The sequence below is a fragment of the Anguilla anguilla genome, chromosome 3, assembly GCF_013347855.1.
Source record: "Anguilla anguilla isolate fAngAng1 chromosome 3, fAngAng1.pri, whole genome shotgun sequence".
Classification (NCBI taxonomy): domain Eukaryota; kingdom Metazoa; phylum Chordata; class Actinopteri; order Anguilliformes; family Anguillidae; genus Anguilla; species Anguilla anguilla.
In genome coordinates this window covers 39,626,192-39,650,483 of record NC_049203.1, presented here as the reverse complement: position 1 = coordinate 39,650,483, position 24,292 = coordinate 39,626,192, and the positions used below count along the sequence as shown (strand labels likewise).

Here is a 24,292-nt window from a genome sequence, read left to right as displayed (position 1 = left end):
GTCATTACTCGATTTAGCTTTTTTTAAAAATGAGTTACAGCTGAAGACATTGATGATGATGTGCTACTGTGGTGCAATATGGGAGTGAACCAGTCTGCACCTGTTTATAAAACTCAGCCAGGAAAATTGGTTGGAATAAAACTCTGCATAATCACCAGACTGCCAGACCAACAGTCCCACAGACTCCCACAGTACATTTTCTGGGACCTGCTCCTCATTGAAATGCGGCCTAACATGTTAATATATAGAATTCAATTGCATAGGATGTTCATGTACACTGTAACTACTACAGTACATGAAAAGGGTGCCATATTTAATTTAGAGTGAATGTCAAGGTGAAGTGTATTATATATTATGTTACTTTTTTAGTGTTTATTTTGACACATCTCTACCCCTCCCACCACCCGCCAGTACCAATGGTTTGGGAACCACTGTGTTGGCGACGGTTTTATACTCATGAGTAGCATCTATATCATATTGTTATTTTATATTAAATGGGAAAATTATTTCTTAATACTTTAAATGCACAGCTCCTTTAAGTGTAAATAAAGTTACACAGAAGTTTAAAAACCTGGCTCATCTCAGTTTGAATATTGCTTTTCAGCTGGTTCTCTATTTTACAGAAAGAGTATGTGAGGGGAAAGGGTAGACAACAAGGATTCACAGGGCACTGTACCCAGGAGAAAAATATGTTACACAAAGACAAAATTTTTTTTACAATGAGGTGAACAATAATGGCAGGTTCCAGAGAGAGAAGTTGTTATAAATCTGGTATTGGGCCAACATTTGCTTGTAGTTTTGGATGAAAATGGATTTTTTTCATTTGTTTATTTGACAGGGAGTCCAATGTATTGGAGCTATTGAGCTAGTTTACATCTGCAGTCCCTGGACAGGGATATAGATACAAAAAGTGCTGTATTAAAGAGACGGCATTCTAAATTGGTTGTTGTAAAAGAAGGATCTGTGGCCATATTTACACACAGTTAAATGAAACAATATTTTGGGTCAAGAAATAACAACCTGTACTCACCTCCATCCATGTGCTATATTTTACTGTGAGGGTTTCACACATCTTGAGCTCAACTCTTATGAAACAGGGTGGGGAGACCCATTGTGTACATGTAGGTTTCTGTTTCCATCATTTACCCTGGCTTAATGAACTAATTATGTGTATGTAATTATGTAAATGTGTTCTTCTCTCAGTCTGCAGTGTATTATTTTGATAGCCACTTTCAGGCTTAGTTGAGTATGCATGTGGATAAATGATGTTGAGGACCACTCTAAAGTCAAGACAGAAGGCAAAATTATGAAACTCGATGCACCGAATTGCTTGTTCTCATCAGGAAACATTCTTATGCTCTTGCTGCTTTTCCTGAATTAAGTCTAGCGAAATTAGCTATGTTGATTGTAATTTGAGTTTGGCTTACATATTACCCTTAATTTGGCTAATTGTAAAGGTTGCCGAGTCTCTCCAATGTAATGCATGATCTTTTGAGAGCAGGCAATTCTCAAACGCCCCATGGCATTTCATGGTGTTAGTGCTGCCCCCCTCTGGCTGAAAAGGGCACAAGCGTAACAGAACAATGGGTGGAATTCGAGTTTATATATAAACAGACTACATCAGTTTAATAACAGAATGACTATTTTCTGGCAAGCATCAGACATGTTATGTTGGTGCATTTTTTAAAAATTAATGAAAGATCCTATATCTCAGCAGTGCACAACAAGGACTGATCCATTTTAAACTTCTGCTCTTATTTATTTAATTAGCCAAATAATTTGACTTGATAATCCTACTTCATGATGCAGGACCCTGTACATCACAACTATACAGTACATGCCTTCTTTTATTACAGACATGAAAAGTAAAAAAATTATTTTATTCTCTCTGTGTCTCAGGTAGTAATTATATTGTGGGCTTTTCCAGACATGGAAGAGAATGTGTTTGCCATTAAGGCATTTGTCCCAACCTTGGTGCTGGGGAGCTTCAGAATGTGATGTTTCTCATTGTTATGGAGCACTTTATCCGTTAATTAGCTGATTACACAGTTAACTTCCTTACCATAACTGCTTGGGTCTGAACTGGAGTGAATTCAAACTGAAAACAACTGCCTAGAATCTTGTTTGACGGGCTCGTTGCCTAGCATTTTTATGCCATGTGATTCTCAGCGCTTCCTAGCATTTCATACAGTGGTTAACGTTTCAGTTTTTAAAATTATGGTTACGTAGCAGACTATAAAATGATGAAAGTTATGAAGAAAATATTTTACGTACATAAATCAAAACAAGACAATTTGTCATTGTTCAGTGTTGTATAGAAATACGATTTTAAAAGGCTAATTTGAATATTTAACACTTTAAAAAATAAATCGGGACAGTCATGTAAAGCAAACTATTATACCCCTTGTGTTTACTAGGAAGTGAAGTCGTGACGTTGCTAGCAGTATGGCTACGCCACTTCCGACAGAAACAGAAGGATGTCAATGGCTGCGGAATATGAACACGGCTCCGCCAAATATATTTATTCTGTTGTGTTTTTTTGTTTATTTAATATTGTATAGCTAAAATTCAGATATGTCGGAATCGCCAGATACGCGCAGTTTGGTTTCTGCGTCTTCCCAGCTGAATTTAATGGACATAGACGCGGTGAGTGCCCCAATCGCCTCCTCTGTTTTGTAGTCGCCTAGCCCATTTGAACGGAATGAGAAATAAATAACCTGGTTGCTGGCAGTGTAACGAAAATCCAGGCTGTAAATGGGACATCGGGATTATCAGAATCTGCGCAAGTATTGTTTCCGGAAGTGTTATGTTGATGGGTTGCTTGTGTCGACTGTACGCATTGTAGCCGATTGCATATAGGCTATTAGAATAAGCATCTCCAAAGATCTTGACGATCACGTTATGGTAATGTGCCCAAGACTATATTTTATTTAAGATTAATCGTGACCAAAACCACCGGTTGTCATTTATTATAAGGGAATTGTATCTTGCAATTTATGGTAGGACTTCCAGATTAGATATTGTGAAAAGGTTTCTCTCATTGAAACGATACTAATGAAGAAAATAATAAAATGATGCTATGACCGTTATAGATTGATGACAAAGAGTTTGATATCCCTCAAGTGGACACTCCTCCCACGTTGGAAAGCATTCTGAATGAGGTGAGGAGTACACTCCAATTCCCCGTACCTCTAGTCTTCTGCGTCCCACTGCCACCTGTTGCTCAACACCTGTGTTTCAGCCGGAGGATGAGGAGGAGCCTTTTGTCCTGGAAGACACGTACCTGCTCAACACGGAGAACATGGACGCCCACTCCTGCGAGACGTCCTCCTTGGCCAGCTCCGACAGTGGCGACCGCACGCACCTGAAGAGGTACGCTGGCTGGATTGTGTGTGCTGCAACAATGATCAGTGCTGTGGATGGGCAACTTGTGACTCTGCCGTGTCTGCATGCGTGTGTGTGTGTGTGTGTGTGTGTGTGTGCTCATGCGTGTGTGTGTGTGTGTGTGTGTGTGTGTGTGTGTGTGTGTATGTGTCCGGCAGGAGGAGGAGGCCGGTGGAGAGCACTGCCACCGTACACGGCTCGGTACTCCGGCACAGCACCCTGAAAGGCATCTCTGCCCAAATCGTCTCTGCTGCTGTGAGTGCACTGTCCCGGTGCTCAGACACGGACGCATGGACATAAACTATAATTACCTTTCTGAACATTCACAGACACTCTTTAATGTTAATTGTAAGGAAACAGACAACTCTTTAATGTTTATTGCAAACATACACAGACACTCTCTTTAGTGTGTATTGTAAACATACACAGACGCACTCTTTAATGCCCATTTTAAACTGACATACTTTTTAACATCCATTCTCGACACACACTCACACACACGTTAATATCCACTATAAATAATTTGTTTGTTCTTTTGTCATCACAGGACAAAGTTGATGCCGGGTTGCCCACAGCAATAGTAAGCAATGGGTTTTTTGTGGAATATCGTAGTTTAACTGATTCCTACACTTTTACATCTCCCTGCTGATTGCTCCACCCTTTGCTTGCAGACAGTGTCCAGTGTGATTGCGGTTGGGACGTCACATGGGCTGGCCCTGGTGTTTGGTGAGTGCTGGTGTTTGGGCATGCTCACAATCAGATCACCCTGTTTAAAGATGAAGAAAAACAGGCTCTCAGTGGCACAGGTTAGCATGCTTATTACGTGTTGCCATTCCGTGTTGGAGGAATTATGGATCATATGCTTTTCTTAGCAAGGTAGCATTTTTATACATTCATACTGGCTCCATACTGCATTGAATATACAGTAAAAATTGATTTGCAGGATGCTCTTAATCCATAATGTGTGTATCACTTCTGTGACCCAAGTCTGCATTTATTTATTAATTATTTAAAAAGAACAATCAGCAACTATATGTGAGCTCTTATTTATTTTTCACTTTGCATGGTAATGGTTGGCTTCCTTCCCTGGAATAATGTAATCAGGGCTGGTATATGTCAGTGTTTTATTCTATATTCCTTGGTCTGTCTCCCTGCTATGACCTGACTTGTTTGGGATGAACAGGAAAAGGTAGAGTTGCTTGCTCTGTGTTAGTATTTTTGCCATCAGCCATTTGCAGGCCTCAGCCTTGTGAACTTTACCATATCGTACCAGTTTGAGTTCACCCATTTGAAAAGACAGTAGTCAAGTGTGGTTGGAATGTGTGGCTCCGTAAGCTGACAGCATGTTTGTACTTGTTCATTTTCCCCTGAGTGTTGAGCATGCAGTCGAACGCCATTTGAGTTTCCAAATGATGCAGTGTTTCTGTTGTGAAAGAGAAGCGACAGATGAGAAAAGTACGTGCTTCTGTGGTATTTTGGGCACGGCCATCTGTGAGATCATCTGCTGTTAGTCTGTAGGAAGCCTTCTCTAAATCAAGTCTTGTAGTCAGTCGGTAATGAAAGACACGGAGTGAGTGTAAATGAAAAGCAGCAGAGGCCCAGAGAAAGGCCTGCCTTATGAGCATGGGGCCTCGATGGGCCCACAGGGTGGGGTTTTCTCAGCCTCGGTCTGTGAAATCCGGTGGAAGTGAAAGTGACTTAGTAGTTATACTTTTTATCTTTGGAATCAATATAATTTCGACCAGATTGGCTGTATTAACTATCTTTGACAGATTCAACTGGCTCACTAGCGCACCTCTAAAAACATGCTGTCCTCTGGACTTTCAAGGGTTTACTAAATGGGGATATTCACCTAAATCAAGAGAGTTGGGTGAAAACGTATACTCAGGGAAATTTTCAGTGTTGAATCTACTTTTACAGTACACTTATGGTTCCTAATGGGTAATTCTGGGGGGAAATGGCTCCTTTTCGATCTTGACCTCTCAGATCTTTCTTTTGCTATTTGCTGTTGTCAAACTGTAGGTCTTGAAAATAGAGGTGAGTAGGCCAAACGTGGAGTGAAAATGAACACTTTGTCCCTAATGTTCTTGATAATAGTTTGTGCTTTTTTTTTCCCTCTAAAGTGTACCAATGGTCATTACCCCAAGGTTCCATTATGGGCATCAAATATGAAGAAGATCTGTAAAGTCAAGATAGAAAAGGAGCCTTTTTTCACCAGAATGACCCTATTGGACTTGACTCTGTTAGAATTTAATTAACACTGGACATTTTACTGTGTCCAGTCTGGTGAGTTATGTTCAGTAGAGATAGCGTTGAGGTTTGCTGGGCGAGGCTGAGGAAACGCTGCGGCACGCGGTGTTTGTTTCGTACTGTGCTGCTTATTTCCTTCCATTTTGCTTCATTGTTCAGCTGTTGTTGAATGTGTGTGCGGCTCTTACTGTTAAGAGGTTCCTGGTGGGGGCTCCTCCTTCACGCCCCTCCTCTTCCTCTGGCAGACCCCAGCCAGGCGCTGCGGCTGTGTCTGGGCAGCACGGCGGTGGGGGCGCAGTACGGCGCGGTGTCGGCTCTCAGCATCAATCACGACTGCTCTCGCCTGCTCTGCGGCTTCGCTAAAGGACAGGTGAAACATGCGCGTGCCCTCACTCACACACACACGCTGCACGTGTACACACTCACACACACGCTCACACACACACTCACACACACGCTCTCACACACACACTCACACACACGCTCACACACACACTCACACACACACACTCACACCACACGCTCACACACACGCTCACACACACACACTCACACCACACGCTCACACCACACACACACACTCACACACACGCTCACACCACACACACACACACTTACTCATGCACAAACACACACACCCGCACTAACACACACACACACGCCACGCACCACACACACACACACTCACACACACGGCGCACGTGTACACACTCACTCACACACACACTACACATGCGCACACACACACACACACACACACACACACACACAAATGTGCAAGCTCACACATGCACCACACAGACACAGACACACACACACACAGTAACATCAAGAAAATATCAGTAATATTTTTTGTCAGTTGTCCGTAACGTTCATGTCCCACTCTCCTATACACAGATCACCATGTGGGATCTGGCCAATGGGAAGCTTTTAAGGACCATCACAGAGGCCCACCCCCCCGGTACTGCCATCCTGCACGTCAAGGTACAGCTGCCTCATGGGCCTCGACCGGCGCGGGCTTCTCGGGAGATTTCACTGGAAACGAAGCAGAGTTTCTGTACTGTGTTTGGGTGAATTATCAATTATTCCTCTTATTTCCGTAACACGCCTTTCTTTGCTTCTCAGTTCACGGATGACCCAACGCTTGCTGTCTGTAATGACAGCGGCGGGTCGGTGTTCGAGCTGTCCTTCAGGTAAGACCGGTGCAAATACACATCAATTCACAAATGCTTTCCTGTCAAATATGAGTGTGTGTTCAAATGTGAACCGGAAGTGGTCTATGAATATGAGTCCAGAAAATGTTAATGGATTATGGGAACAATTCTGCTGACATCTCTTAGCAAGGGTTGCAACAGCATTGTGCAACTGTGCAACTGCCCTAACCTCCGTTCCTCCCTGCTCCCCAACATGTCCTCACACGTGTCTTTGTCAGCCTCATAATAGTTCCCGGCTATCGGCAGAATAAGTATCTCTGCGGCTTACTTGTGAGGTTTCTCGCTGAAGAACAGGTGGCAACAGGCACGGGGTGGTGAATCCGTCGGTGTACGGTGTACTGTATGACTTTGTGCTGCTGACTTTGGAGGGTTTGTGTTTGGTGAACTTCGGTGGTGCAGAAATGCTACTGTGATTACTCAAGCCTGGTGTCGTTGGTGTGCAGTAATACGGTTCAGAGTTAGCGTGTCTGTATGCCAGAGGTCACACTGTGTGTCCCTGGTCCTTATGAACAGTGACACAGGGGTTACGTCACACACGGCATCCTCTGAAGCTGCTCTGAAACAGCATCTTGTTAGCATTGATGCGTACAAGCCAGCATTAGTCAACACACGGATTGCATGGGAATGCGGATCAGTTTTTAAAATGTAGATTTTCAACTCTAATTTTCTAATGTAGATTTTCATTCAAATTATTTGGATACACATACTTGTACTCTCGTAAATCAGCTAGGCAGTAAACTAATCAAAGCTAATCCATCTGAAATTGTAATAACGTGATTGTAACAACATGTACACACGCATTGCTAGCAAGCTAGCCTGGCTAGAGATATCAACAACTATCATTAGCAAAAACTTGAAGCTGTGCTAATGTCAGAATTTTGAAAGATTGACTGCTTGGGGTTGCAGATCCACTTGTGTCATTTCGAAAGAGCAGCATTATTTCCCCGGGCATAATGCCATGCCAGTGAGTCTCCTGGAAGACCGTCGTGATATTTTTATTTTACAAAATAGTTAGAGTAAAAAAAAAGGCAGATTTGAATGGCTCCAACCCCTTAAAATTCAGTTGCGAAATTCACTGCTGTGGGAGTCAAATGATTGGTTATTGCCCTTGCACTACCTTGGTTCTCATCTCAATCTAACTTCCACAGTAAAATAAAGGTCAATGTTCACGCTGTATGCTGACATCATGCCATATTTTCAGAATATGGATTGTATTTATAGCAGTATCACTTGTGGGCAACAGGGGGCAGTAGAGCAGTGCTGCAGTATTAGCTTATGTGTAGCATTCGCATCCAAGCAGTGCCGTATGTGACATATTTGGGTGATTTTGGAGCCGCTGGTATAAGTAATGGACGGGGCATTGTGTTTTTGTCCTAGCGGTAACTGTTTCCATCCCTTGACGTTATTTCAATTTGCCAAAACAAGGAAACTTCAACTAAAGCTCATTTATTGCGTACAGTAGTAGGTATTTATTTTGCAACTGTTATAGGTTACAGCAGCTTTTATGTACCGAATGCAGTCTCTTTTGTTAAAAAGTAGCTGTTCTGTGCCGAATCTAGTGATTAGTGTACAAGTAGCTCATATTTACAAATTTTATTTATTAAAATTCAGCTGTTATGTATGCTGGCACAATTTGAACAGCAGTTTTGCACTAGAAATTTCTGCTAAATAAGTGACAGAGAAAGGATTTTTGTCCTCAAATGTTCATCAAAATATTCCCTTTATGTTTCCAAAGTTGTATGTCTGGATTATTTGCAGTAAACATTGATTCATTGATATTATATACAGCCCTTTCTAACTGCCACATTTCTCTCGGTAAAGCATAAATCTTTTGAGTTAGTTGGTTATTTGTGTTTTTATTTATATACATCTCCAACTTAAAAAAAAAAAAAAATATATATATATATATGAAATGTAATTTCAATCTGAATCATTCGTAGACTTTGTGGTCTTTCAACAAATTATTTTCATTTTTTACAGCCAAGTTTATTCCTTCCGAATATAATGTATGCTGGTCAGAACATGACCTGCAGTGTTTTCATTTTTGGGTGGTTTGACTGAACTGATACTGCTCTATGCTGTTTTAGACCAGTGTATAAGGTGTTCAACATAAATATTACTATAGACTGGTCTAAAACAGCATGTACTACAGCCGAGAGGCCTCCTCGTAACCAGCTCTCTCTCTCTCTCTCTGTCTCTCTGTCTGTCTGTCTCTCTCTCTCTCTCTGTCTCTCTGTCTGTCTGTCTCTCTCTCTCTCTCTCTCTGTCTGTCTGTCTCTCTCTCTCTCTGTGTCTCTGTCTCTCTCTCTCTCTCTCTCTCTCTCTCTCACAGGAGGGTTATGGGTGTGCGGTCGTGCGATACCCGCTGTCTCTTTAGTGGCTCGAAGGGGGAGGTGTGCTGCGTGGAGCCCCTGCACTCCAGCCCAGAGCTGAAGGACCACCCCATCACTCAGTACTCCCTGCTGGCCATGGCTTCCCTCACCAAGGTGCGGCCTCCCTGTCCGCGTGCCCGTCCGTCCGTCCGTCCGTCTGTCCATCCGTACATCCTGCGTCTCCATCCTCTCATTATCCACAAATTCAGCTGTCAGATAATCCTCTCTGACTGTCTCTCTGTCTGTCTGCTCATCTGTCTATCCCTGTATCCATCAGTTCATCCGTCTAGCCGGTCCATCAATTCACCAGTCAATACTTTTGCATTTACCTCTTGCCATTGCCAGATCAATTGAGCCACAGAAAACAAAGAGAACTTCAAAGCATTTTAGGCTCAAAGTGCTTTTAATCAAGTGAAGTCAGCGACGCCATCAATACAAGCACCGTTACCTGCCCTTTTGATTGCAGATTGTCTTTGGTGTTCCACTACCCTTCGCTCATTCGGCTCTCAAGTGGACTTTTCATTTATGATTGTTTGCTTTGGGGTACCCAGACCACTTCGTATAACAACATATAATACAGACAGCACAATGTACTAGTGTTTCAAAGCCAGTGCTGTCTGTCTTCTCTGTGTTTTCTGTTGTGAATACAGCACTGTATTGACTTTGTTCTGATACTGTATGTACAGACAATACGGTACTGAGGGGTACTCAACTTAGATTTGACAGACTATATTAGAATTTCATTGTTAGGGTAGATTGACCCTTCATTTAAAAATCCTGTTTTGGGGAGCATCGTAATGCGGTGAGATTTGAAACTGATTTTGTCTTTTAGATTTTAGTGATCGGGTTGAAACCGTCTCTCAAAGTGTGGATGACGTTTCCTTATGGCAAGGTGAGTATTCCTGACGGTTCACTAAGTCCCCTTAGTGTTCCACTGCACAAATGAAGCATTTTAAATGATGTGTTACTCTGCGACTACAAAAGCGATTATTTTGAAACCCGCCCGTAATAGGCTGTCTGCTTTAATTGGTATTAAAAATCGAGAGCAGTCGCTGGTTAAATTTGTTGCCAATGATTGTTCCGCTGCAGGCCCAGAGCCCTTCTGTTCGTGGTTATTCATGAGGGCGGAATGCCCCGTGCTGCTCTGACCGCAGCCCTGCGCATGGCATGCACGCACACCTGGATTTACTGCATGTCTATAGGGGGCTTTTTACCAGCAACGTTAGCGTATGAGGACATTCACTAAGTGTACTAAGTATACAGTACAGTCACAGCACTATTTGCTCACTGGCACATCGTTGGACTGCCACTGTCGACATTTCGAGAGAGTTGCAAAATGGCGGGTTCATGCTTGTCTCACTAGTGGGGTTCATGTGTCACCTGCTTGAGGCACGACTGTGTATCTAAGATGCGAGAGAGTAGGCGAGTGTGGGCCCGAAGGTCATTTTCTAGCCGCCCGTTCGTCTGAAGACTGAGCGAATTTAACGTAGCCTGCGGGCTTACCAGCCACGCGTCCAATTCACTCGGTTAATTAATCCCTGCGTCGTAGAGGTCACTGTCCACGTTGGGTTACATCGTCTTAAAGAACCCCCGTTTATTCACGAGGATGAGGCCGGACAGACGAGGCTGTCTGTTTCTTCTTAATGAAACACCTTGAGCAATCAGGGTGTGACGCAAATATAAAATGCAAATGCGTTTAAAACAGCAGATACGCTGTTTCAAATGCAAACCTTACAGATACTGTCAGATTTTTAACGGTAACCAAAGCTGCCTCATGTGCCCTCGAATGCTGTTCTGTAACCATCCACGCAGCGGAACTCATTTTTAATAGCAGCTAATGATGATGTAAATCAATGTGTCTCAAACCCCTGTTTGTGCTGGTTTTTTGTTCCAGCCATAATCTTTGAATTGTAAACAGCTGCTAATTGTTAATTAGACACGTTTATGATCTTTACCCTCTTAAAGCCACATTATGCCAGAAATATCTGTATGTGTGCCCTAAAAATACATTTCCCATAGTCACCTCCCATGAACTCCCTTCAGTCAGACCAACTTCCGCTTTCATTTTCGTGCTGAATATACTCTGTGGGGCCAATTGAAAGAGGTTCCATTTTTAATTTATTCAGTTACAAACTGACAGGTGAAATCAGTTGGGTCCTATTTGCTGAGAGTGGAAACCTGAAGACTTCTGTGTCAATTCAGTGGAGTTTACTGATAGCAAATGGCAACAAACCAAAGCTGTATTGTGCTAAAATGTTTTTAACTACAGTTATAGTACTAAAAGTTATAATTTCGTTTCAATAATTGTAATCGATTGGCTTTGACGAAAACCAGCATACACAGTGGGCCCCTGGGACTGATGTTGAGAGCCACTGATGTAAATGATCATATGGAGCTGTTTTCATTTATTGTTTTCTTAAATTGTAGCTAATACTCTGCTAGCCCGGAAGCAAGAGGGTGTGCTGTCTGTGCAAGACCTGCCGTTATTTGTGCCTTTTAATACCTCTCTTTGTAAACATTCCCAAAAGGGGCCACCGCATCCTTGTTTACAGAGCCGCCATTGATCATTGGAGGGTTTCTTTCTCCTTAAGTGTTAGTCTTAATTAATCTGAGTTGGCCGTGTGCTGAACTGAGTCGTTCACTGCTCAGAGAGGTCTGCAGGGTGGTGGGAGCCGGAGCGCAGAGCGCTGCGTCGCGAGATTGAACTTGCCTTCTTTAGAAGTGTGTGAACACGGGGACTTAATGGTGTTGAGCAGGTGCATATGACATACGAACATAGAAACCCATGAACGTATGAGCTTATGGTGTTGAGCAGGTGCGTGTGCTTGTTATTGCATAAACAGCATTCGGTATCTTTGCGTGCGTGTGTGTGTGTGTGTGCGTGCATGTGTGTGTGTGCACTCGTGCGTGTGTGTGTGCAGGTACCTGATGAGTTTTACACACTTAAAGGGGTGAAAGTGCCGTCACCTATCTGTAATTACATTAGCACGTCATTTTCACGACTTTATGCCACTTTAAATAGCTCTCCAAACCTAATTCAGCACCAAACCAGTGCAAAGTTGCCCCTGCTAATACTGCACAGGGATATGACACTAGGTACACTGAGGTATACTGAGGTGTACTGTATGATGTGCTGTTTTGTGCAGACTGATCCAGCCAGCGTTCCACAGCTTGCTTGGCAGTTTGTGGCGGTGCATAAAGCTGTGAATCCCATGCTGGCCTTCTGCAGAGGGGACGCTGTTCACTTCCTGTTGGTATGACACAACCTCTGCATGATTATTTGCACTTTCCAGGTCCAATCACAGCCTGGAGAAAGACCTCCTGTCATGTATACATAAATAACGTAAATAGTGATTAGAAGATGTTTGTACGGCATGCATTATTTTTGACCATAGATGGGAATGTCCAGTATGAACATTTTTATTATATCTATATATTAAATAATAAGTTAATTGACAAAATCTGATCAAATGTAAATTTTGGTCGCTGGTGCCGTTGTGATGCTCTCATGATTTTCTCTTTGTGTCTTCAGGTAAAGAAGGAGGAGTCGGGTGCTATCCATGTCATCAAACAGAGACAGCTGCACCTCAACTGTGACATCATCAGCCTGACCGTGAGTTCAGCTCCCTGTCTGAGCATGGTGATGGAAACGACTGACATTTTGACCAATTTTTTACATTTCATTTGTGATACGGTTGTTTTGTTTTGTTCCAATAAAATAATAAAAATGTATATTTTATCTGCTGTGTGTGAATAACCATGAGCATGCGCTCCTTTCTGTGCAGTGGATAAACTCACGGACCCTGGTTCTGATGGACAGTGGGGAGAAGCTCCATGTTGTGGACCGGGCCAGTCAGGAGGAGCTGGAGAGCCTGGACATGGCGGAGGTGCAGCTGGTCTACAACAGCAGCCACTTCAAGTCTTTGGCCACCGGGGGCAATGTCAGCCAGGCCCTGGTAAGACTCCAGTAACTGACATTGCCTGTCAATGAATACAAAAATGTTGTCATATCTAACATGGGTGGGGGTGGGGGTGGGGGGGGGGGGGGGGGATTTTTATTTATTTATTATTGAGTTAAAAAGTGTAATATCTATGCAAAGGAAACATTTGTTTTATCAATGACATCACATCAAAATCTTAAGAGGTAAAGTGTGCAGTGTGAAGTGGCTACTGGACTACCGTGGTTCGGTTCCTTCAGCCTTGTGTTTGATTTGGCCGCAGGCTTTGAAGATTGTACAAAGGGTCCCGACCCCTGTAAGGAGGGATCTCTCGTTCTGTCTCTCTTTCTTTTTTGTCTCTCTCTCTCTCTCGTCTCACACACACGCTCGCTCTCTCGCTCTCTCCTTTCTCCCCGGGGCTGACTTCCATTACGGAAGATGTGTCTGATTCCCTGGCTTCAATTTCACAGCGATGAAGGTCACTAAAGCACAGTAAACACTGCATTTTCTGCAGAGAAAACACCAGATGAGCTCCCTGATTTCTTCTTCTGGAGGCTTAACGCTGTTCCATTAGCAGGGTGGGTAAATGGGCTAACGGAACAGGGCCATTTTACCCAGTCTGCTCCCTGTTATCTCAACCAGATCTGTTGCCATGCTAGCGCTGAAGCTCTTCTCTCTGTGGTCAGAAATGGGTAATTGCAGTCCTTTTCTTGGCTCTTTTCTAGGCATTAGTGGGGGAGAAGGCGTGCTACCAGTCTGTCTGCAGCTATGGAGGTCAGATTGTCTATTTGGGAACTAAGGTAAAAGCATGCAGCGGCAATCTTCCATCTTAAATGTACGAATGGCTTAAATTCATACGGTGTTGTGTGAGTGTTTCTTCATACGACACTTAATTATTTAACAGAACTTTGGACAGAGTAAAAGTCTTTTTTTCATTAAAATAATTTTAATCAAATGTCCCATTTGACACACAAAATACAGTACTGTGCAAAAGTCAGAGATCCTCCTTTTGTTTTCCAGTCAAACAGCCTTTCAGTGCAATAATTGTTTTTCAGTGTCAGCCAACAAGGAAACTTACAAACCTATCTGATATTACTACTACATGTAATATTAGATATATCAGTATTTGTCCTCTCTTTCTTTTGTGCAACTTTATACCACTTTACGTATTCCAAGTATTCACTCAACAAACAAGTTTCAGCTGTGTCCTGCCAACAAAAGTTTAGTAAATGACGTTTGCCTTCAAAAGTGACATCCTAACAGACAACTACTCAAACACACCTTAGCTGCCCTGCAGCTTTCTTTGTCATGTGCATCTAAAATGGCGAAAAGGCATATTTCTGATGAGATTAGATATAAGATAATTCAACTGCATAAGCAAAGTGAGAGTCAAAGGAAAATAATTGAAAAAAAACAGGAGTTTCCAAAACTGGAGTTCAAAAGATTATTGCAAGATGCAGAGAAAATGGGACTCTTACCAGTCATGCACAGTACTGTATGTCATATATTTCTTTAATTATTGAATAATAACAAACTAATAACAATAATTGTTCCTTGGAACCAGCATTCATGTATCCTGATCAGTCATATTTCTTTCATATTTCTTATTCAGTTTTGCAGCTTTTTTCACATTTTGCCACACTAATATAAACAATGCAAGTTTCACAAGTGACAAGCATCACTGTTGCACAAAGAAATTTTCTTTGAAAATAAAAGTTCTTGGTTGCAGTGCCCTCTGAAATCACTGGCGTGTGTGCAATTTTTCTGGCACATAATCTACGTCTCTGAAAATCTACGACAAAAAATAACACCTATGAGTCAGTGTTTTGCTTGTCGTGTTTGGCCGTGAAAACCTTCTTTCAAGGACGCCCCTTAATTACCTAAACCTGTTGTGCGGTTATGAAATGACACTGTGTTGTGCATCCACACTGTTCGTGCTCAATACCTTTCATCTTTACAACCTCCACGAAGTAAATATTGTAACATAAGCTTGCCCACTGAAAGACTGCTTCTTTCATTGTAACAGTCTTCCTGTATAATTCTGTTAATGCAGTCACCTTTTGTTTGGGCGGAAAAGTAATTATGATTGGTCTCTCATAATTAAATTACGGCTAATTACTGTTATATATTCAAAAAGAGCGACTACAGAGTTGTGTCATTATGCGGGATTGCAGGCTACCAATTTGGACTGCAGTAAAAGCAGTAAGAAGCATGGTGCTTTAACATTTGCGTGCTTGGACATTTGGGAACATGGTGACTCTTATGTTAATCAGTACAATTTGAATAATTTATTTGCCCATTTTCCTACATAGGCATTTTAGTTGCAAGGAAACTGTAAAGCCCCCTTGCACACCGGATAACAGGTCCTGCATGCTGTATTCGATTTGTATTTGGACATTCCAGGCTGTGAATATGTAGTGAAACAGGTGTAAGGACCTATAGTCCCTTGCAATGGAAATTAATGTGGCTCATTAACCTTGCAAAAGTAAACTTTTCTCATTTCTCATGGAAATTAGCCAGCTGCTAACTTAAGCAACACCTCATGACATGCCTTAACACAAATCTGCCAGGCCAGCAGACCCGAGGATATTATGTATATTCACTAGAATGCTTTGTCAGAACTGTCAACTCCCACCAGCAAAGTCAGCCAGATCTCATAGACACCCGGAGGAATTGTAATGTGATGCAGCGTGTGGCACAGGTGAGACTGCACTGTAGAATGCATTAACATTGGTCAGTGCGATTAAAGACCCTCAGCAATATTAACGTTTAATGCCAGCTGTTCTGAAGGGTATGGGATCCTTATATTCCTTTTGGCAGTTTCCATTTTCCATTATTTTCCCTGTGTGCGTGTGCCTGTGTGTGTGCACGCGCCTGTGTGTGTGTGCGTGTGTGTGCATGCACATGTGTGTGTGTGTGCGTGTGCACCTGTGTGTGTGTGTGTGTGTGTCTGTGCGTGTGTGTTTGTGTATTTCTGTGTATGTGAGAGCTTGAGGGAGAAAAATAAGCAGAGCAGTCACATGTTTGTAAAATCCATGTTTTTTTCTTTTTCTTCCCGACAGTCTGTCCACATAATGACACTAAGAAACTGGCGAGAGGTAAGTGCTGTGTCTGCGGAGTGTGTTGTGAATCACGCGCTGTTCTGAGGCACGTCTTCACCTTGCTGTGTGCCCACATTGCAGAGGGTGGATTGCCTGTTGAAGCAGGAGAGATTTGTGGAGGCGCTGTCTCTAGCCTGGTCTTTTCATGAGGGCACTGCAAAGGCTGTGGTTGGTATGTCTCATTTCCTTTATGTCTGTGCGATTTCACTGTGTGTGTGATCTCACCGTCGGTATGATTTCACTGTCTGTGTGATTTCTCTGTCTGTGCGATTTCACTGTCAGTGTGATCTCACCGTCGGTATGATTTCACTGTCTGTGTGATTTCTCTGTCTGTGCGATTTCACTGTGGGTGTGATCTCGCCGTCGGTATGATTTCACTGTCTGCGTGATTTCATCGTCACTGTGATTTCACTGCCTGGTATCAGGGGAAGGCACAGAGATGGATGCCAGCAGTTCAAGACGCTCTGGCACTGCATTGTTTGCGTTTCGGCAACCGTGCAATTTAGTGTCTGCTTGACACTCTATTTGACAAAAGAAAGCCTGCCCTGTGCACACTGAGGACTTTCACAGAGTCTGAGGGCCTACGCACGCAGACCGAGGACTCTGTGAAAGACCATGTGCATTACACTCTGAAATTGCGCATGAAGACTGTGGATTTACGTATGCACATTTAGCACTTACACACAGACACACACAAGCTGTGGACTACACTGACACAGCATTTACCACACAGACTGAGATCCTAACCATACACACGACAGGCTAGCACACAATGATCCAGGACCTTTACAGTAAGTATGCACTGAGAAATGAGGCACACATAGCCTGTGGACTTGATCATATATACTCTTGTCTTACAGTATGCACAGACTGAGGGCTTGCCCATACTAAAACATGCCACACACAGACCAGCCCGTGGTAACAGGATCTGTCAGTGTACTCTGTACGTTTCCACGGCTTGACGTATGGGCTTGTTTTTGTACTTGTCTACATATTTGTGTTTTCCCTTTAGGGCTGTTTGGAGACCCTGCTAAGAGGAAAGGAGTGGTGGCTGACAAGGTGAGGGAAATAACAATGTGAAGATTGGGACTGGACAAATAGAGCCTCATCCCACATTATGTGCTACGAGTGGCATTGTCGCTCTTTCTGAATACTGTTTAAAGCTTTTGTTTCTGTGTTTTTTTTTTGGTCTGTCTGAATTGTATATTTACCTGTCACCCTGCAATCCGTGTTTGTTTTCTGTCTGAATTCCAGTGTTTATGTACTCTGTCTGAATTCAGTATTTGTTGGCTGAATCTGTTGTTTTATTTGCTGGGTGCAGATGGTGGAGATTCTGTTTCAGTATGCCGACCGTTCTCTGAAGAAGTGCCCTGAGCAGGGGAAGATCCAAGTGATGGAACAGCACTTCCAGGTACTTCAGCGTCTGTCTGCACAACGGGTCAGGTCAGGTTGGGTCCGGTTAGGTCACTTTGATTCTTGCCCTCGTTAGAACACATTTGTGTTGAACTGGCCTATCAAATTTCATGTTGTAGGCCTGCAAATTTTTACATCAGGCTGTGTAACGAATCAATTGGAGGCTTTTTACAGAAATTGTGAAGTGGTGCCAATCAGCTTTGGGTAAAATAACAGATACTGTTCCTGTACGGCTCAGCAGTCTGCCCAGGTGCAGTATACACACCCTCATGGGACTGACTCTGTGGAGCAGGATACAGGATGAACCCATACAATATAGCAGACATGTATACCTTCTGTATACTACAAGAGTTATGATTTTTTTAGGTGAGACCGCGGTCATCTGTCACAGCTGCTCCTTCTGTCGAACACAGCTCTATCCTGATCGCATCAGTATTGTAAGAGGATGTCCGGTTATGTAATAATTACCATAGCACATCTGAAAGTCAACAGCACTCAGTGGAGTATTATTAGCTCTGTAGTTCACCTCTCTCAACAGCTCATTATCAATTTACAGTGGTATTCAGCTGTTTTAACATTATGTTAAAGTTAAAGGTTAGATGCTTTTCTGACAGGCAATTATTTAAACACTACACAGCATTTGGGCAAGGAGAAACATTTAGACAATTAAACATAAAACAAGACAGAAAGGCACAATACAATTAAAAATATTTAAATATTAAGCATGTGAGAAGAAACATAATTAAGCATTGAGTGTGTGATAAGGGTGTAAAGATACTGCAGTATAAGAAGTCTGCTCACAAAGACCTTCCTCACATCAGTGGCCAATGTTAGCTTTTTATAGAGAATTTACTTGTCCTTCCTCACTATCCTCTTCACTTGCAAAAGGTGAAAGGTGATGTCTGCATTAGTCGAAATATCACTCCCCTCATTTAGCATATGTTTGTTTTTGGCTGGACCGCAACAGCGGGGCCAGCCCTACAAACGCAAATGTCTGTGACTGACTGAGCCGAGTGACTGAGTGAGTGATGAAGTTACACCATTGGTCGGCCGGATCACGTGTGTTAGGTCCAGCCACATACTGGGTTTTAACCTGGTCTTGTTCTGCTTACTTTTCTCCAATAACAAGGCATTTAAATATCCCTGAAATCTGTAGAATTCGGATTAGAATTATCATATGCTATCTGGGTTCGCTCAAAAATTGTAGGTTTTCTCACTCGGGATTCTTATAGACAATTGCTGTGAAAATCACAGATTGCTTTGTGTGAGACGATTGTAGATGTTCTCAGGTAGTGCTATTACATTACCAAGTGACCTGTAGTGATACTGCTGAACAGTGCTTTAAAGATATTTCATGGTCTTTAAATGACATTGAAACAACACTGGCTTTTTAAATATCCTATTTCATGATGTCCAACCAGCTTGGAATTGCTGCCCATATACAATTAAATTATAATACAATATACAATTATATAATTCAAGTATTTAATATCCGTATTTAATTAGAATTTCTGATGTAATGCACAGCTATTGGCCACTAGTTTCAGGAGCTCAATGGTAAATTGAGCCTGTGTTAATTTGCATTTGATGATTGGTGATCTGCTTTTCAAAGGAATGAAAATCAGGAATAATGGTCTCCTATGTGTGCGCACATTATTAAGTCAATACGCTTCCTATAAGTATACTCATAATTTAAATCGGATGAGGTTGGTGGAGTCGGTGGAGTCATTACTCTTCAGCAGTATTTTAAATTAAGCGGTGGGCGTAGGCTGGGTTCTCGGTGCGAGCGGCTGACTGACAGTTGAAGGTCTTTTTTGAGAGGCCCGGGCTACAGCAGAACACCCTGCAGTGCGCTGCTAATGTCCCTCCCCCTCCCCTTTCTTCCCTGCAGGACATGGTTCCTGTCATGGTGGATTACTGTTTGCTGCTGCAGAGGACGTAAGTGAAATTCAAACCCACTTAGAAGGGCTCCCCAGCTCCCCTGAACACCCTCAAGCCAACTCCAGACCCCCCCCCCCCCCCCCCCCCCCTCCCTGAATCTTATTTGCAACTTCAACATTGAGCGTTCATTCAGTTAAGGCCACCACACAAAATGGGGGGGTTGGTGGTATGGGTGTCTGGAGTGGCTTCACCGTGTATACAAATCTTTGATACAGACAGGAAATAAAAATAAAGTGGTCCTCCAGACAGGGACCTGCCATTTCCCAATCTCCTGTACTTCCCTTCACCAGGGCCCTGGAACCTTCCGGTCTTTTTGCCTAAAAGCGCAGGGAGCCTCAGTGCTCAGTCACCCCACGCATACCGTTAGTGACTTTATCTCTAATGTAATATCTGTGGGACTGAGAGAAACACGACTTCAATAACTCCCAAGTTTAAAGCAACTGCAGTGTAAAGATGGAAGCATCAGTGTGGCAGACTGTATTAATCGTGGCACACTAGAGTCCAATAATACCTCTTTCTGTAAAGAATTGTTTAGAATGTGCATTTCTAGCCCTCCTATTATTCTGGACAGTCAACTGTCACATGATGGATGTGTTGAGCTCCTTCCTGTCTTGGGCACTATTTTGGTATGTCCCTGGATGTGGAAGATCCGTTGTTGTTCAGCAGCATTTAAATGTCAGGACCAGCGAGGCAGCCTGACTAAACAGTGCTCTTTGAGGTGTGACGTGAATTTTCGAGTTTGTCTTCAGCAAAGCTCTTAAAGATATGAATTTGTACTGTCCATAGGAATTATGTTCTTTCCCATACTATCTAACCAGAGGAGGACCGTCAGGCTTTTCTTTCAGATGGAAGTGTTTGAAGTGATTGCTTTAAAAGGCAGAGAACTGCAGGCTTGCGCAAGATGGCGGACCCCCGTGTTCTGTCCTCATAAAACATGCATGGGCCCACAGCCGGCTGCGATGCTCGCCCCCCCCCGGACGCCCTTTAACCGCTGGGCGTGATCGCAAGTGCCCTCGCCCCGGGGCCTCCCGCAGGGCTGCTGAAGGGCGATGCTGCCCTCACGGGGAGCGTGTTGTCCGTCAGCATCTCTGGGTTAATGAGAAAGGGGCGGGCCCTCGCGCCTCAAGCTGTCACGGGGGATTGGCAGCGTGGGGGCAGCTAATGGGAGAGGAAGGGCGATGGGCCTGTGGGTGGTCAGGCGTAACGAGCTGTTTTAATTAGTGAGCTTCCACGCCACTGTGTCACAGCATCCCTGATGTCCATCCCCAGCTGGCACGGCTTTATTAGTTTAGGGGGTTTGTGTGGCACTCTGGTATTCAACACACTGTTCTGATATAGAACATTGTAAATTCTGTATATTTATTCTAGTCTGCTATAGCCTGCATCCGACTCCATAGATACTGTATATTTACAGTAATCTGATATGGCGTGCATTCAACATTAGTAGATGTAGATGTTATGTATGTACAGTAATTGGGTATAGTATTCATCCCGGTTTGTAAATACTGTATATTTATGGTAATCTGGTGTAGCATGCATCCAACACTGTATATTTGCAGTTATCTGTTAAAGCATGCATCCAACACTGCAGATGCTGTATAGATGGCACTGCTGAGCTGCTGCACCTATTGCGCGTACAAGACTAGCGGTGCAGACACATGCAGTCATCATGCAGTCATCTGACTGACCGGAAGGGTCGTTACTAAGATACGATGAAACCAGTTTCTCTGCCTGACATTTCATAGTGTGACACCCAGCTGGACTCCTGACACGGTCAGCACTGGGAGCTTGGGAGGCCAGGTGTCCGCATTTTGGCATTCATTTTCGAACGAGGTCCCTCGAGGGCCGTCCTGGTTTGCTGGAGCCCAGCACGCTCTCTCGTTATGCTGTGAGGCGGAAAGAGCCGCTCGCCTCTGCAGCCTGGAGCACAGACCTTCTCAGCAGCCACGTGTCAGTGGACAGCAGATAATTCAGATTCAGAGATTCAATGTGCTTTGTTTTGACACTGCGATTCTCTGTCCAAGCAGATAGTTCAGATTCAGAGCTTCATTGTGCTTTGTTTTGACACTACGATTCTCTGTCCAGGTAGGTAATTAGATGTAGAGACTTGTTGCACTTTGTTTGGAATCTGATTCCCTGTCCGAACGTTCTCCTGGGCCCCTGTCCTGAGAGCTCGGTGAGTCAGACGCAGCAGGGGGCGGGTAAAGGTGAAGGCAGGGTCTGTCTGTGAGGGCACGCTCAAATTAAGGCAGGAGAGCATTAGTAGCCGAGCGTCTTTCGTTGTCAGAGCAACAAACAAATGTTCACCGCCCACCGGGCAGCTATTATAGCAATTATCTTCTCTGTCCATTATTAGCGATTATGCTGACATATTTGGTTCTGGGTAACTTTCATGCAAACGAACATCACTTCAAATAACATTACTTCTTGGATCAAGAAGATTAATGAGTGCAGCTTAAAAGTGTAATCTGATACCCTGTTTTTTAAATGTAAGGTTTATTACATTTATTCCACCCTTAAAACTGCCAAAGTATACTGTAGGTTATCCGAAGTTAGAAAATATTGCTTAAAACATCCTAACCTGCACAGCATTAAGTTACAGTCTGAAATTTCCCCAACAGATTTTTATGCAGTTGCATCTGAACATGGAAACATTGCATTTTGCAAAATGTGTTATTTACACTTTATCACATACTCTGCTGAACACCCTACTGATACCTACTAATGTGACATATACTCCTCGTGCGTACTGATTGTAACAGACCTGGTTACATGTTTGCATATTTTAAAGGCATTCTATGCAGGATATGTCACCTTGCTGTTGTCCTGTGTTTACAATCAAAGAAGTCACCTCTTCCATGCTCAACCGCGCCTGCTCACCTCCATTGGGGGCAAGAAACACCCTTGAGCGCAGCAAGCGTAGCTAGATGGATAGCTAGAGGGTAACATCAATTACAGGTCCAACAGAAAACTTATCAACTCTGCATAGTTTTGCATCCCCTTGGTCAACTTCAGCTGTCTCCATGAGGGAAAAGCAATTCCAAGGTTAATTCTGGTTTTTGAGCGGTCCCTGTCGGAATGTTGTTTGTACTTCTACACCTCTGCCACTGCAGTAGCTACCTACAGACATTCTGGTGAAACCTGATCCCACCCCAAAGGCTCTGTAGCCACACCCACCCCTCCCCACACGGAAAAGAGCACCACGACCAGAAACTTTCCCAACACATCTTGGAATAAAAATACAGGCAGAGGAGCTTTGATTCTGCAAATGTACGCAAAGACAGAAACTGCCAATGCATCATAGATAGGACCCTTGCATGGTTATTTTATAATAGCTTCAATTAAAAGTATGCCATTAACACTTTCTACTGCAAATATCTACTTATTTTTGAACTCTTAACAAATCATTAATAACAACATATACAGATGACACTGAAGTAAAGGAGGCACTTCTTGCTCTTTCTTGAAGCAAAACACCCTTGTTTCACCTTGTGCTTGGAAAAGTACAGTTGTTAAGAGTTGAGAGAGAGTCTGAACATATTGATGTATACGGTAGTGTAGAGTATGTGGTGTGGCTGATTTCAGTGTACATCTACGCATGGTCAGAGTAAGGGCTACAGGCTAAGTTCTCATGGTGGCCACTGAAGAGTATAGGGCATATTACTGACTGCTGACTGACACGTGCCTCTGTGTGAGGAGGGCTTCACACATAATATTGTGGTTACTGTCCCATCAGTCACAGACATAAAAACACACATGGGCGCAGGCACACATATGCCAAAGGCCTGATCCACACACGCACACACACACACACACACACAAAGACAAAGATAAAAGAAAGATAAAAGGAGAAAATTGTAGGCCTATAGGTACATGGGATTTCTGCTGATGAACTGGTTAAAAATGTTCTTTGATTTCATCTCTGTTTTGTATTATATTGTTATTACATTTAATATTTTTTATATTTATTTATTCCATTGCTTCTTTCTTTGTAACTATAGCATTTTAACATTGTGGCAACCAACCTTGTAATGTGCGCAAAAGTGCACAATGTGCTTTTAATCATTAATCACCTAATTTTAGAAAACATTTCTGGACATTAATATGCATTGATTTATAGCTGCAACCTTAGCCTTTCATTACTGCATAATCTTTGCCAGAGAAATATGGCAAAGAGTGAAAAGCGTGCCAACCAATCCCGGTCTCCCGTCAGTTTATTATTTCTTCTGCAGAACTTCACTGCTGACTGTGTATTATTCTTACTGTGTTCATCAGTGTATGATGCTACTGATTGGTGCACATTAAAAACACTTAAACACCCCATAGTCTCGATTAGCCAACAGAAATATCTTTATAATCTCTGATCTCTGCCTACTATGATTTTTTTTCTGCTTTGTTATTGTTGCTTTTTTTATTGCTTTGTTATTGTGGCTGTAGTATCTTTGGGGAAATAGATTTGAATTTATCTCTGTGAGGCCTTCTCTTCCATTGTTCCCAAATGGCTTTGCAGTGGATCTCAGATCAATAAGAAAGTACTCCCAGCCCAACCTAATGTAGTGCCTGTCTCTGAGTATTTTTGCTCTTTTTTTTCTGGATGAATTGTTGACAGGTAAAAGCACTCCTCTCTCAAATTCCAGAAAGATTTCTTCACTCACACAAAATTACACACTCTCTCTGTC

At 43.0% G+C, this 24,292-nt stretch overlaps 1 protein-coding gene across 3 annotated transcripts in view; it reads left to right on the top strand.

Moving 5' to 3' along the window:
* Window positions 1-2,442: 2,442 nt before the first annotated feature.
* The window catches only part of vps8 (VPS8 subunit of CORVET complex), a 96,985-nt gene continuing 75,135 nt past the window's right edge, over window positions 2,443-24,292 (top strand). Inside the window, exons 1-21 of one of the 3 annotated variants that reach the window (XM_035410245.1) lie at window positions 2,443-2,646; window positions 3,093-3,161; window positions 3,242-3,372; window positions 3,543-3,639; window positions 3,932-3,964; window positions 4,056-4,110; window positions 4,568-4,573; window positions 5,880-6,004; window positions 6,532-6,618; window positions 6,760-6,827; window positions 9,181-9,334; window positions 10,053-10,112; window positions 12,367-12,474; window positions 12,753-12,833; window positions 13,006-13,176; window positions 13,884-13,958; window positions 16,221-16,256; window positions 16,341-16,431; window positions 17,272-17,318; window positions 17,581-17,670; window positions 19,564-19,610. In XM_035410245.1, the coding sequence (XP_035266136.1) occupies window positions 2,575-2,646; window positions 3,093-3,161; window positions 3,242-3,372; window positions 3,543-3,639; window positions 3,932-3,964; window positions 4,056-4,110; window positions 4,568-4,573; window positions 5,880-6,004; window positions 6,532-6,618; window positions 6,760-6,827; window positions 9,181-9,334; window positions 10,053-10,112; window positions 12,367-12,474; window positions 12,753-12,833; window positions 13,006-13,176; window positions 13,884-13,958; window positions 16,221-16,256; window positions 16,341-16,431; window positions 17,272-17,318; window positions 17,581-17,670; window positions 19,564-19,610 (1,703 nt within the window). In that variant the 5' untranslated portion in view covers window positions 2,443-2,574. Of the gene's footprint in view, window positions 2,647-3,092; window positions 3,162-3,241; window positions 3,373-3,542; window positions 3,640-3,931; window positions 3,965-4,055; window positions 4,111-4,567; window positions 4,574-4,638; window positions 4,840-5,879; window positions 6,005-6,531; window positions 6,619-6,759; window positions 6,828-9,180; window positions 9,335-10,052; window positions 10,113-12,366; window positions 12,475-12,752; window positions 12,834-13,005; window positions 13,177-13,883; window positions 13,959-16,220; window positions 16,257-16,340; window positions 16,432-17,271; window positions 17,319-17,580; window positions 17,671-19,563; window positions 19,611-24,292 lie in introns of those variants that run through there. The other 2 variants (XM_035410246.1, XM_035410247.1) reach the window with 2 other exon arrangements.